The 15,264-nt window shown below is 38.4% G+C and overlaps 1 protein-coding gene across 1 annotated transcript in view; it reads right to left on the minus strand.

Moving 5' to 3' along the window:
* LOC311291334 (uncharacterized protein) overlaps window positions 1-15,264 on the minus strand; it is a 168,276-nt gene that overhangs the window by 121,174 nt on the left and 31,838 nt on the right. Inside the window, exons 11-14 of the mRNA XM_084410298.1 lie at window positions 8,249-8,422; window positions 7,805-7,978; window positions 7,233-7,406; window positions 115-288 (exon numbers count right to left, since the gene is read on the minus strand). Coding sequence (XP_084266424.1) covers window positions 115-288; window positions 7,233-7,406; window positions 7,805-7,978; window positions 8,249-8,422 — 696 coding nt within the window. The remainder of the gene's footprint in view (window positions 1-114; window positions 289-7,232; window positions 7,407-7,804; window positions 7,979-8,248; window positions 8,423-15,264) is intronic.

The following is a 15,264-nucleotide window of genomic DNA, read 5'->3' on the forward strand; positions in this document are numbered from 1 at the left end:
CAGAAATATAATGTGAACTCAGATTCATTGTGAGATATTGAGTATAAAGTGTTTTAGTTTAAACTGTTGAAGTGATTTTAAGCATTTTGATTATTGTATGTGAATGTGACTGACCTCAATCTCTCCAGTTTACAGTGTGAATCCTTCAGTACGGCACATAAGCGCTTCACTCCTGTGTTTCCTAGTTTATTCCTGCTCAGGTTCAGCTCTCTCAGGTGTGACGGGTTTGATTTCAGAGCTGAAGTCAGGATGAGACTCTGTTTCTCTGTAATACTGCAATAACTCAGACTGAAGACAGAGAAATAACAATAGTTCACATCTATGATGATCATCTTATTGAAGAGCTACAGCAGCATTTAGTTTCCAATAGTCTGTTCTGAAACCCAGTCACACTAGTTATGTGTGCTGGAAGACACTGTTTCTTCTCTTTCATTTTAACTATTTATTTGACGTTGCTCTTCTTTATTCTCTGTTGAAAAGGCAGATTTCTGCATGTACACAATCAGTACATTGTATCAAATGCTGGAAATTAAACAATTACTATCTAGATAAAAAACACAGAAAATGTGAGCAATAGGGAAAACCCAGAAAGTGCACTGCTATAAACAATGAAACATAAGCCCTGGGCCCGGTTTTTCAAAAGGTTTAATCCGGATAAAATTGATCCGGATTTAGTAATCCTTTTTTTTGCGATCCGTGATCACGTAATCCACCTTACTTTTGAGCCAGTTTTTCAAAGCAACATCGGATTGGATCAGGGGCGTCGCTAGACACCTTTTACTGGGGCACGTGCCCCAGTATAAATCTGCTGTGCCCCAGTAAATCTGAAGTTTGAGTTTAACAATTTATTTTATATTTCAGTGTATTTAAAAAATATATATTATAGGGTAATATAAATTATCTATTTGCAACGCATTAATAAAACAATCAACGCTTGTAAAAGCAACTCAGTTTAACCGAAAACAGAAGCTGACCCGCGCGACAGAAATCCTTGTCTGCGCGCGTCTGTGTTTCCTAGCAACTGCAGCGCGCACACATCTAAGCACACCGACGTCCGGTGTTCGCACGCTATTGAGGTAGGCTATGAAAACATGACGAAACAAAAGTTTGTAAATAATACAAATAATACAAATAATACAATTTTTATTCATTGCTGGCTTCTGTAGATGGACATCAGAAATTTTTTTCAACGAAGCAGGGACAGGGAAGCAGAAAGGAGAGATGATGAGTTTGAGGGAGGTAAGAGTTGATAAACGATTTACATAATCAGACATCAAGCCTCAGAAAAACCCATATGAAAAACCTCTGCCAAGAAATGGAATTGCACTTTACTATAGGCAAATACTTTTTATACAGAAAAACAGCTAGTGCACTAGTCTCGCATTAGCCTACTATGAATTAGAGAATGTGCAATGTACAATATGGCGGAATTACCATATTTGTTCCGATCAGACTGTAAAAGAAGATGGACGACGCCCCTCTCTTCTCAAGTGAAGCCGCCAAAGTCTCCGAGTCTGCGCAGTAGTGAGCATGAAGTGGAGCCGCGATATCAAGGTCCCGCCAAAGCCATAAGCCGCCTTTCCACTGCACACGAGTGACACGCGTCATAATCTGCAGACCACGCCCACCGAGGTGGAAAACAATCCAACCGTCTCCATTGACTTTGGACACAGCCTGTTCGCTAATCTTGAACATGTTTTACGCTAAAAATACTTTTGTTGGGAACTATATTTAGATTTTACTATGTTAAAAAGGTTATTTTATAAGATAAGGCAGATAAGGTAATGACGCGACAGGAAGGACTCATTCCGTCATTATCATAGTATTTAATAGTAATATTGAGTGATATTAAAAAGTGCTATTATATATTATAATATATCAAATTAAAGAGTGATATTATATTGTAAAAAAAAGTTTCTTTGGCTTTTTAGGTTTTACCAGTTATGATGATGAGACTTGAATTGTAATGACTATTATAACTGCATGTAAGCATATGATGCTGACATTATGCACTTTAATAAATAAAGACAAAATTATTAATGTAATTATAAATATTTTGTTATATTGTATGTTGTTTAATTAAAATAAAACATGAAGTGTTGTGCCAACTACTGTGTGCCCAATGATGATGATATAGCTTTTTAATGAATCATGGTACAAAATACATATAGGGCTACTTTTAATTAATTAAATATGTATTAAATTAGAATTCAGTTCTTAGTGTAATCTTTAATGTAGGTTTTTTTTTTTTTTTTTTTGCCCTGCAGTACTTTGCAGCTAATAGACATATTTCCACTTTTTCCACAGTAAAGCACATTCCACAAAAATGCAGTTTTTTTTGGTCATGATTCAAAACAACTTGTACATATGTTCTACAACACACACTCACACCCCAAGCTGTCTTATCTAGTTACTTGTCTGAGTTCGGTCCCCGTGCAACTGATACTCCACTGACATTGGCTCATCTGCATTCAAGGATTTGTTGTCTAATGTTTGACTGGGACCCTGCAGGTGCAGGAGAAGGAAGAGAGATGGAGCTGGATGAACAGTCGGAGGCAGGGCAAAGTGAGAGATTGGAGAAGGACAGGCGAGAGACAGGTCAAAGACAGGAGAGCTATGGAGAGGAAACTGAGGAACAGATGAGCACAGTGGCAGCAGAGAACATTAGACAGGGTGCGAGGGCAAAAACCACTGCTCACAATATAGAGGGAAACATTAGTGACCTGGGGGAAAAGCATTGTGGCCCAAAACAGGTTAAGTTGTCTCAATATCCCCAGCACAACTTTGGGTTAAAAAAGCGATCTTTTAATTCGAACTGGTTTGGAAACTTTCCCTGGTTGGAATATTCTGTATCTAGAGATGCAGCTTTTTGTTTTTCCTGTAGGATGTTTGGTAAAAATGTGAAACATGACACCTTTGTTAACACTGGCCAAACAAATTGGAAAAAATCGCTAGATCTCTTTAGAGAGCACGAGAAAACACCTGCCCATAAAGCAAGCATGCTGTCCTGGCACAGCTTTAAAACAAGTGCTGTTCATGGCAGTGTAATTGAACAATTGCACTCAGCAAATGAGGCAGAAATAAAAGACAGACGGGAGTACCTTACCCGTATTGTTGCTGTGACACAATTCCTGGCCAAGCAAAATATTCCTTTCCGTGGCCATGATGAGGGAGGCTCCAGCCATAACCAGGGGAATTTTCTGGAGTGTCTGAATCTTCTAAAACAGTTTGACCCTTTTTTGAAATTCTATTCAGCCCCTTCACACAGCACCTACTTATCACCTGCATCTCAGAATGAGATAATTGAGTGCTGTGCTGAAGAAGTTACAGCTAATATTGTCAGGGAGCTAAAAGAGGCAGGGATGTTTTCAGTAATGGCAGATGAAGCCAGAGACGGCAATACTGAACAGCTTGCCATATGTGTTCGCTATGTTGCTGAAGATACAGTGAAGGAGTGTTTGCTTGCAATGACAACACTAAAAGAATTTGATGCAGACAGCATAACTGCTGCTATAGAAGAGCAGCTAGTTCATCATGCCATTGATAAGCTTAAGTGCGTAGCACAATCATATGATGGCGCGGCAGTTATGAGTGGGGCTGTAGGTGGTGTACAAGCCAAATTCAAAACAAACCATCCAGAGGCCATTTATGTGCACTGCTATGCACACCAGCTCAACCTAGTTTTATGTCACACCTGTCAGGCTATACCGGAGGCCAGAGATCTCTTTGACCTGCTGCAAAGTGTCTACTCATTTTTCAGTGTTTCACTTGTAAACCATCACAAATTTAGAGATGTTCAAAATCAGCTGGGGTTACAGCCATCCGAACTTGTCCAGCTTTCAAAGACCCGCTGGTCAAGCCAGTTGCGGTCTGTAAATGCCATCTTAGAGAATCTCCCTGCAGTTCTTCAGTGTCTTTCCAGCATCAACAACTCCATGGCAGTAGGACTCCATGCCAAACTTAGTAGATTCTCCACAGTATACCTATTGGTAATGTTCAAGACTTTTCTGTCTGTAACTGAGAACCTGCACAAATATCTGCAGTGTGAAACAGTAGACCTTGCTAAGGCTGTTGAGTACAAAGGAGCTGTGTGTGACACTCTAAGGCAGATGCGCACAGATGAAAAGGCTACTATGCTTTATGAGACTGTCAGGACCATTTGTGCAGCAAATCAGATCCCAGAGCCATGTGCTGCTACTAGACAAAGGCAGAAGCAGAAACGCATGGAGGTTTATCTAGTGGAATCTAGTTGTGGAGCAATGAGTGACCTCAGTGATGCAGAGAAGCTAAAAAGAAACCTGTTTCTTCCTTGTATTGACAGAATGGTTGCTGAGATGGATCAACGCTTTTCATCTCTTAATAACCAAATTTTGAGAGGTGTTCAGGCCTGTAATCCGGGATCAGATAGCTTTCTTTGTGAGGAGCGCCTCCGAGGTCTATCAGATCATTACAAGATTGATCTAAAATCGGAGGAGGTTTTAGTGGCTAAAAACTATCTGGCTCACAAAATGGAAAGCCTTTCAAATATTCAATGTGTTTTCAATTTGCTGGATAAAGTCATGTTCCCAACCTTGACACAGGTTTTGCAGGTCTCTCTGACAATCCCAGTCAATAGCTGTAGCTGTGAGCGGTCATTCAGTGTGCTGAGACGGCTCCACACTTGGCTGAGGTTAACAATGGGGCAAGACAGGCTTCACCATCTAGCTCTCTTATCAGTTGAGAGGGAAGAACTTGGTAAATTGAGTCAGAGTCAAGTGATTGACCGTTTTGCCAAAATGAAGCATAGGCGGTACAGTTTATTGCTCAAAAAATGAGCTTGGACTTGGCTGGGGAACTTTGTTTTCTTTTAGAATATACATGTTCTTTATATATACATTAAATCTTTATTGATTTATTGAAATGTTGTAATTGTAAATTCTTGAAAAATATATAGGCTAATTATTTATTATTAACATTGTGTAATGTAGAAGAATGCAAATGTGCAAGAAAGTTTTCTCTCCGTTTTCTATTTTCTAAAGTTCTCTATTTCATATAGGCTACAGTGTGTTTGTTTGCCTTTTATGCCACAAAAAAAATGTATGATGAAGATACTAACTAACTAATAAACATTTTCATAAAGATTACAGTTTTTTCAAATAGTTTTTTCATATACAAAGTGGAACTTGAGGCTCGCTCAATGAAACCATTCACTTATGTACTGAATCTTCAGACCAGCAAAACTGCAAGCACATTATACGCTTTACAATCAGTTAGAAATTGAAAAAAATCTACTTTTTTTTCAAACCTCTAAACACAGTTCTCTACATGCCACACTCATTTACTGGCAACCTACACACAATGATAATGTGTGAAATGTTTTTACCCCCTTGAATTTCTGTTTATGCATATATATTTCTGTGTACATACTACACATACATGCATACATACATACATACATACATACACACTCACACAGTGCTTCAGAACTAATTGAGTTTCTGACTTGGCATTTTCAATATATTGTAGCTCATATATATATATATATATATATACATACATACACAGGTGCATATATATATTCTAATTTTCTGGGATTTTGATTTCGTGGGTTTCATAAGCTGTAAGCCATAATCATCAAAATTATAATAAAAAAAAAAGGCTTGAAATATCTCACTTTGCATGTAATGAGTATAATATATTTGTTTCACCTGTTAAGTTGAATTCCTGAAATAAATAAAACTTTTCCACGACATTCTAATTTATTGAGAAGCACCTGTATTTATCCTCATTCTCATGTTTAACAATCTGTTATCTGCTTGACAAATAATTTATGCTACTGCTGTCCACTAACATGCATTTAATTGTTATCCAATTTTTTGGCCTTGAAACACCTTTAAATGCACATATGAAGGTCCGAGAAATCTAAATTTTCTCGGGGGAGAATTCCCCCGAACCCCCCTAACTTTTTAGAACTAATATAGCCTGGTGTTTTTAAAACAATCGCCCAGCATTCAGCACTGTATAGCACATAAAATAAACATATTGTTGTGTTCTGTACTACTATGTTTCATTGTGTGTGATAACAATGAATCATTAATAACAACTGACCTATTGGTAAGCCCCGCCTTCCTTAGTTACTGTTGCTATCTCAGACAAACAATGGGGGGCCTGTGCCCCAGTAGAGCTTTATGTCTAGCAACGCCCCTGGATTGGATCAATCTGATCCGGAAAGGAACTTTTCAGGATCACCAAATCCTGTTTACTAGAGCCTTAAATGGAACCAACAGTGTAGCCTACTGGCTTAGCAAAGAACAGCAGTTGGCAAAATACCGGTGGCCACAAATAACCGTTGTTTATTTTAATTTTAAGAAACAGAAACACTGTAATAAACAGAAACATTTTACTTTCCTTATTTTGTTATAATGTTAAATTGTAGATTTTGTTGTTTTACCATATCTCATTAGATGTGACATGCTTCATATATGTTTCAAATATGAAGAAATGTATATATCATCAGTAAACATTGATTTTGTGATCATTCACTTAAAAAAAAAACCTCTCTGGTTTTATTTGGTTCGAAAAATCACAACTGAATCCACCCTTCTGATGAGATCAGGATAATCCTGTTTTTTTGGATCAAATAGATCCTAATCCGAGTTCAAAATTCTGAAAAACCCAAAGGGCAGGTTTGATCCAGATCAAATTTAAGATCGGATTACATGATCTGATTTTAGTTCAGAATCCCTCTTTTGCTTTTGAAAAACCCATTTCCAAGATTTGATCCAATCCGTGATCCGAAATCCCACTGGATTACTTTTGAAAAACTGGGCCCTGCTGTCAATGTAGAAGATTTTATTATTTAGAAAATAAGTAATTTAGCTGTATATATTTGTACACTATTATTTCCTTTCTGTCTGTGTCTTTGGGTTTGACTTTGGTAGCCTGAACGGCCAGAATGTTGATGCAACAGAGAATTATATTTCAGTGATGTCACATGGTACAAAATATTTCTCAAAATATCTATAGAATGTATTACCATTTTTGGAGGGGATGTAGGAATATATGTGAGAAGCCACTGAGCTGGAGAGCCTTTCTGCAGGAGGCGTTCAGGCTTTGTTTGTGAAATAAAGTCTAATATTTCTGGCATCAAAGATCTCTGAGAAGTGATTTCCCAAAAAGATTGAAACCACAACATCTTCAAATAAATTAACTTCAGTCACACTGTAATTGCTGTACAGTATAATGATACTAACTGTAGTTTCTCCAGCTTGAATTGTGGGTTCATCAGTAGATCACTGAGGTTTTTCACTCCAGAGACTCCTAGTTCATTCCCGCTCAGGTCCAGCTCTCTCAGGTGTGACGGGTTTGATTTCAGAGCTGAAGTCAGGATGAGACTCTGTTTCTCTGTAATACTGCATTCACTCAGACTGAAGACAGAGAAATAACAATAGTTCACATCTATGATGATCATCTTATTGAAGAGCTACAGCAGCATTTAGTTTCCAATAGTCTGTTCTGAAACCCAGTAACACTAGTTCTGTGTGCTGGAAGACACTGTTTCTTCTCTTTCAATTTTAACTATTTATTTGACGTCTCTCTTCTTTATTCTCTGTTGAAAAGGCAGATTTCTGCATGTACACAATCAGTACATTTTATCAAATGCTGGAAATTAAACAATTACTAACTAGATAAAAAACATAAAATGTGAGCAATAGGGAAAACCCAGAAAGTGCACTGCTATAAACAATGAAACATAAGTCCTGCTGTCTTCAAATAAATAAACTTCAGTCACACTGTAATTGCTGTACAATATAATGATACTAACTGTAGTTTCTCCAGCTTGAATTGTGGGTTCATCAGTAGATCACTGAGGTTTTTCACTCCAGAGTTTCCTAGTTTATTCCCGATCAGGTCCAGCTCTCTCAGGTGTGACGGGTTTGATTTCAGAGCTGAAGTCACATCAGAACAACCTTCATCTGTCATATCACAGTCTCTTAAACTACATTAGCAGAGAGAGAGCAGAAAATAAGACAGAAGAAAAGAAAACTCTTTATTCTGTAAAGTCACATCATCTTCATCAGCAAATAAAACAGAGGAAGAGAGATCTTTATCTTTATTTCACCAGATCACAAAATACTACGGTGAACATGTTTGCAGAAATATAATGTGAATTTAGACTCATTGTGAGATATTGTGTATAAAGAGCTTTAGTTTAAACTTTTTTAAGTGATTTTAAGCATTTTGATTCTTGTATGTGAATGTGACTGACCTCAATCTCTCCAGTTTACAGTGTGAATCCTTCAGTACGGCACATAAGTGCTTCACTCCTGTGTTTCCTAGTTTATTCCAGCTCAGGTCCAGCTCTCTCAGGTGTGACGGGTTTGATTTCAGAGCTGAAGTCAGGATGAGACTCTGTTTCTCTGTAATACTGCATTCAATCAGACTGAAGACAGAAAGAGAAAAGAAAATGACTCAGATTTATGATGATCAACTAACGTGTTTAGCTTCATCCAGCAGACTTTTGCTGACAAATAAACAGGGATATCCAGGTTCAGGGAACACAGAGAAAGACTACACATTGTTCTTTTAAATATACTACCAATATTGTAACAATACAAAGGTTGTCTTGATCTATTTATGTTAGTTTACACATTCATTTCATATAATTTTTTAAGGGTCACCCCCTAAAACACACTTTTGAGATGTGAACAGACATTAGGGGTGTAACGATATTCGAACCGAACCGAAAAACCGCGATACACCACCCACGATACGAATCGCGATACTCTCATGGCGTACCGAACACGCCCGCCCCGCCCCCTGCTTTCCCGGCTCATTGGACCTCATGTCTTATGTGTACACAACGAATACAGCATTGCCTAACCACATTTAATCGCAATAAGATCAGTGTTTTGTTACATTCGATAATAAGCAAGGTGTAATCTTTCAAATTCTGTCTATTTGATCACGAAATTCAAACATTAAATGTCGTTTTGACGCTCTTGATGTGGCGTGACAGATCACTGTACTAGCTCCTCATTTAAAGCGGCAGCGCGGAGCGTGAGTAAACGCGATTCTCTTCCTCAGTTACAGAATAAACATGAATGGACACCTGAAGGTATGTTGAAAGATACAGTATACTTACTGAAAGGCATCATAACTCGTGTAATCGCTCAGTGTTTCAACAGCGGAAATACGTCAATAAAACGCTTAGTTTTTCACATAGCTTTATTTACCTCAGGCAAGTCATTCAGTGTCCACAGCTTGTTGGTTTGCTAAGGAAATGAACTCTTTCACTAAATAAATGCACTATATTAGCCTATATATTATATTTTACTTAACCTGTTAATGACATCTTGATTATTTAATGTATGTTTAAAATATCTGTCATGAAAATGACAGCAACTGTGTAAATTATTATATTTCAATAATAAATTAGAGTAAAAATGTTAATGTAAAAACTGCCTTATGTGCGGTTTACATGTTTTCATACAATTTCTTACTTGAGTGTTGATTATTATATAAAATAAATAGCAACTGAATTTAGGCTAAAAGTCTAGGCTCTGTTGTTAAGCTTTAATGTTATAGTAATGTGCAAGTAAGGGCTCCTATATAGTTTACAGAATTAGCAGATACATTTTTTTATCCTTGCGAAACGTTTACTTGTAATTGAATTAATTTAAAGACAAGGACACAATTTGTTAATTAAAGCACTGTTAAAAAAAAGAAGAAGCAATTTTAGCTTTCTAAACCCCCCACTCCACCTAAATGAACCGAACCGAACCGAGACGTCAAAACCGTGTGACGTACCGAACCGTCAGTTTTGTGTATCGTTACACCCCTAACAGACATCACTGAAAATAATAAAAGCACTAATTTTGTTATTTATTGTTATTTTTGTGTTTTTCTGAGCTATTTGGTTCTTCCGGGCTGAAAAGTAAAGTGGAAGCGACGTCACGGTATCTGAGGTAGAAGCATGCTTTCGGAGCGTGTGATTGGCTGAATGTGAGGTAGAAGTGTGCTTTTGGAGCGTGTGATTGGCTGCCGGGGCTGGAGAGAACGATCCTTTACGTCAGCCGGTTCTGAGCGACTCTCTGCATTTATTCATGAGAAAGAGCTCGTTCAATCCAATCACTGCGCTGTATTACACATTAGATTATCGCATCACAGCGGAGAAATCAGACAACATGCGGAGCATGAGAGCGGTTTCTGCCGCGATGAGTTTAACAACGCTCGCAACGCGGATCATATATAGACCAGAGCAAGCACTTTTGGACAAAAAAGTAACTATGTCTTCATTATTTCTGTGTGAAACTGACGCGTGTCGTTTGTTCAGACTCAGAGACTATAGTGCTCATAAATGTAATTAAAAAATTATAATATCTTTTAAACATTCTTCCGCAATTCTCCCTCGTTCTTGTGAGTGTGTTATATAGGTTTATATTTTTAAAATGCATCAAGGTGCCTTCAGATCCATTTATTTATTTCCCTCTGCTGTCATATTTTAATATTCATGTGTCTGTATAATGAGTGTGTTGCAGGTCTGTGTTTTATTGGTTGTTGTCTCCCCTTTTCCCGCCCTCTACACTCCCACTTTTCCACAGCTTTACACGCACATTTCCTCAGACTTTTCCAGCTTTGAGATGAGAACGACCAGCTAAAACAGGGTTTCATGACACTTTAAGGTTCTTTCGTGTCAATGTCACCTTTGGTTTGCTCACTAGCTGTAATGCTCCTGATCGATTGCTCCTGTCTGCCTCGCTGCCTGCTGTGAGTGTGTTTGCCTCGGTGCTGTAAGCTCCGTCTTAGCCTCGTATTTCTTTGTTTTGAACCATCATTTACTACAATTTGTAGTTGTTTATACTAAATACAGCTTACCCAACATCTCAGATTGACATCGCTAGCATCCGTTACTACTAACACAACACGCTAATTCGCTACTGCTAGCCTGTTAACGCGCCACCCGTGCGCTCAGCTGTTTTATTTATTTATTTTTTCTCTCGCGCGCTCGCGCCTTTGAGTTCATAAAAGCTCAGGTAAGTAATAATCAGTCAACAAACACGGTGAGTAATGTCTTGTCCTGTTATTGTCACCTGCACTTCATGCCACATGTTTAGCATAGACTTCTCTGTTGGCAATGTAGGATTTATATGTGATAAATGTAAGGAGACAGTTAGGCTGACAGAGAAGATTTCAGAATTAGAGACACGCATCCAAACTTTAATTGAGGATAGTAAGAGTGCTAGAGCTTTAGATACTATTTTGGATGCGCCTAGCATAGTGAACTCTTTACATGATTCGGTTCCAGCTGAAGTAGTGCCTGAGCAGCCGGGCAAATGGGTGACAGTGAGGGATCGCTCTAGTCGCGGATCAAAAAACCACTCTTCCGTTCCGATTACCACAACAAATCGATTTGCCCCGCTCAGTGAAACACCCACTGAGAATTCTGTTGATTGTGCCCTAGTAATTGGTGATTCGATCACACGGAACGTGAAAATAGAGACACCAGCGAACATAGTCACATGTTTGCCGGGAGCCAGAGCGCCTGACATCAAAGCAAATTTAAAAGTGCTGGCTAATGCTAATCGTAAATTCTCTAAGATCATTATTCATGTCGGCACTAATGATGTTCGACTCCGCCAGTCGGAGATCACCAAAATTAATATTAAAGAGGTGTGTGAACTTGCAAGTACGATGTCAGGCACTGTAATTTGCTCTGGCCCCCTTCCTGTTCGCAGGAGTGATGAGATAGTTAGTAGATTGTGTTCACTGAATCGCTGGCTGTCTGAGTGGTGTCCGTGTAATAATATAGAATTCATAGACAATTGGAAAAGTTTTTGGGGCAAACCTGACCTGTTGAAAAGAGATGGTATTCATCCCTCCTGGGATGGTGCTGCTCTTCTATCTAGTAATATGGCTCATAGTCTTAGAGCTCAAACATGACAAATTGGGCACCAGGTCAGGAAGCAGACAGACTGGCTAAACCAACCGTCTGCTAGCGGCCTCGCGTCACCCAGGTCAGATAAATCCCATCACATAGAGCCTCTTTCACCTAGCTATCATCATATAGAGACTGTGTCTGTTCCCCGATTTTGGAAATCCAAAAAATGTTTAAACCTATCTAAGGTTAAAAATTTAATTGATGTTCAACAAATAAAAAACAGCTATAATACAGATGAGCAAATGATAAAGCTTGGGTTGCTGAATATTCGATCGCTTACTTCAAAAGCACTCATTGTTAATGATATGATTTCAGATAATAACCTAGATGTGCTGTGTTTGACAGAAACCTGGCTAAAACCAAGCGATTACATTACTTTAAATGAGTCCACCCCGCAAGATTACTGTTATAAACATGAACCCCGTCTGAAACGCAAAGGGGGTGGTGTTGCTGTAATTTATAGTAATATTTTCAAAACCACTAAGAAATCAAGTTTCGAATATAATTCTTTTGAAGTGTTAGTGCTTAATGTAAAAATATATAGTAAAAATGATAAATCACGTTTGAGATTTGTGCTGGCTACTGTATACAGGCCACCAGGGCACCATACAGACTTTATCAAAGAATTTGCGGACTTTCTATCAGAGTTAGTATTGGCTGCAGATAAAGTACTAATTGTTGGTGATTTTAATATACACATCGATAATGAAAAAGATGCATTGGGATTGGCATTTAAAGACATTGTAAACTCAATTGGAGTTAGACAACACGTGTCAGGACCTACTCATCGTCGTAATCATACTCTAGATCTAATAATATCACATGGAATAGATGTTGATGCCGTTGAAATTCTGCAGCAGAGCGATGACATCTCAGATCATTATCTAGTCTCGTGTAAATTACATTTAGCCAAGGCTGCAAAGCCGACTCCGTGTTACAAATATGTTAGACCTATCACTTCTGCTACTAAAGATTGCTTTATTAATAATCTTCCTGATCAGTTTCATCATTTTAGCATCCCGGATAGCTTAGAAAAACTTGATATTGCAACAGAAACTTTTAACTCTCTCTTTTCCAGCACTTTAGACACAGTTGCTCCTTTGCGCTTAAAGAAGATTAAAGAAAATAATCCAACGCCGTGGTACAGCGAGCACACTCAGGCCCTTAAGAGAGCAGCCAGAAAAATGGAGCGCAACTGGAAGAAAACAAAACTAGAGGTATTTCGCATTTCATGGAAAGAGAGCTCGATTGCTTACAGAGAGGCTTTAAAAGCTGCTAGATCTGCTTATTTTTCAAACCTATTAGAAGAAAATAAACATAATCCTAGGTATTTATTTGAAACAGTGGCTAAACTAACGAAAAAGAAAGCTTCAAACACAGAAGGTTCCAAGCAGCACAGCAGTAATGACTTTATGAACTTCTTCACTTATAAGATTGATAATATCAGGGATAAAATTATAACTATGCAACCGTCTACTACAGTATCGCATCAGGCAGTGCATTGTAGTCTCCCTGAGGAAAAATTTGATTCACTCATTGCTATAGGAGAGGAAGAATTTACTAAACTCGTTAAATCATCTAAATCTACAACATGTATGTTAGACCCTATACCGACTAAGCTACTGAAAGAGATGCTTCCAGAGGTCATAGATCCTCTTCTTAATATCATTAATTCCTCTTTGTCTCTAGGATACGTACCAAAAAAATTTAAGCTGGCTATGATTAAACCGCTTGTTAAAAAAATGCAACTTGATCCTTCAGAATTAGTCAATTACAGGCCGATCTCGAATCTACCCTTTCTGTCAAAGATACTAGAAAAGGCAGTATCTTCACAATTATGTTCCTTTCTAGAAAGAAATGATATCTGCGAGGATTTTCAGTCCGGATTTAGACCATACCATAGTACTGAGACTGCTCTCGTTAGAGTAACAAATGATTTGCTCTTATCATCCGATCGTGGTTGTGTCTCTCTATTAGTGTTACTCGATCTTAGTGCTGCGTTTGACACCATTGACCACGACATTCTTTTAAATAGACTAGAAAACTATGTTGGCATTAGTGGAATTGCACTAGCATGGTTTAAATCATACTTATCTGACCGTTATCAGTTTGTAGCAGTAAATGAAGAGATGTCTTATCAATCACAAGTTCAGTATGGCGTACCACAGGGCTCAGTACTAGGACCGCTGCTGTTCACTCTGTACATGCTGCCATTAGGAGATATCATTAGGAAACATGGAATTAGCTTCCACTGTTATGCCGACGATACTCAGCTCTATATTTCTTCAAAACCTAACGAAACTTACCAATTCACTAAATTAACAGAATGCATAGCTGATATAAAAAACTGGATGACTCGTAATTTCCTACTTCTAAATTCTGAAAAAACAGAGATTCTAATTATTGGACAAAAAACTTCCTCACGTAATAACCTAGAATACTGTCTAACACTTGATGGCTGCTCTGTTAAGTCTTCGTCGTCGGTTAGGAACCTGGGTGTGCTCTTTGATACCAATCTTTCATTTGAAAGTCACGTGTCTAGTATCTGTAAAACCGCATTTTTCCATCTTAAAAATATATCTAAATTACGTCATATGCTCTCATTGACAAATGCGGAACAATTAGTCCATGCGTTCATGACCTCAAGGCTAGATTATTGTAATGCTCTACTGGGTGGTTGCCCTGCACGCTTAATAAACAAACTGCAGCTGGTCCAAAACGCAGCAGCTCGAGTTCTTACCAGAACCAGGAAGTATGACCATATTAGCCCGGTTCTGTCAAAACTGCACTGGCTCCCTATTAAACATCGCATCAATTTTAAAATATTGCTGATTACTTACAAAGCACTAAATGGTTTAGCTCCGCGGTACTTGAGCGAGCTCTTAACGCATTATACTCCTTCACGTCTATTGCGATCTCAAAATTCCGGCCAGTTGATAATACCTAGAATATCTAAATCGACTGCTGGCGGTAGATCCTTTTCCTATTTAGCACCAAAACTTTGGAACAGCCTTCCTACCATTGTCCGGGAAGCAGACACACTCTGTCAGTTCAAATCTAGATTAAAGACACATCTCTTTGACATAGCGTTCACATAATACATTATAGACTTCTATAATTCAATATTAGGCTGCATAGATTAGGTCAGCTGGAACCGGGAACACTTCCCATAAATCCTGATGTACTTGTTACATCATGAGAAGAATGGCATCTACGCTAATTTTAGTGTCTTTGTTTATCCCAAGGTTTTCCCGCAGCCTGCCGGATCCAGGCCGTTTCCAGATCTGATGAAGGACCTTCGCCTGGACCCGATGTCAATGCAGTGCTGAAGGGCCAACTAGTCT

Source organism: Rutilus rutilus (assembly GCF_951802725.1).
Source record: "Rutilus rutilus genome assembly, chromosome: 6".
In the NCBI taxonomy this organism is placed as follows: domain Eukaryota; kingdom Metazoa; phylum Chordata; class Actinopteri; order Cypriniformes; family Leuciscidae; genus Rutilus; species Rutilus rutilus.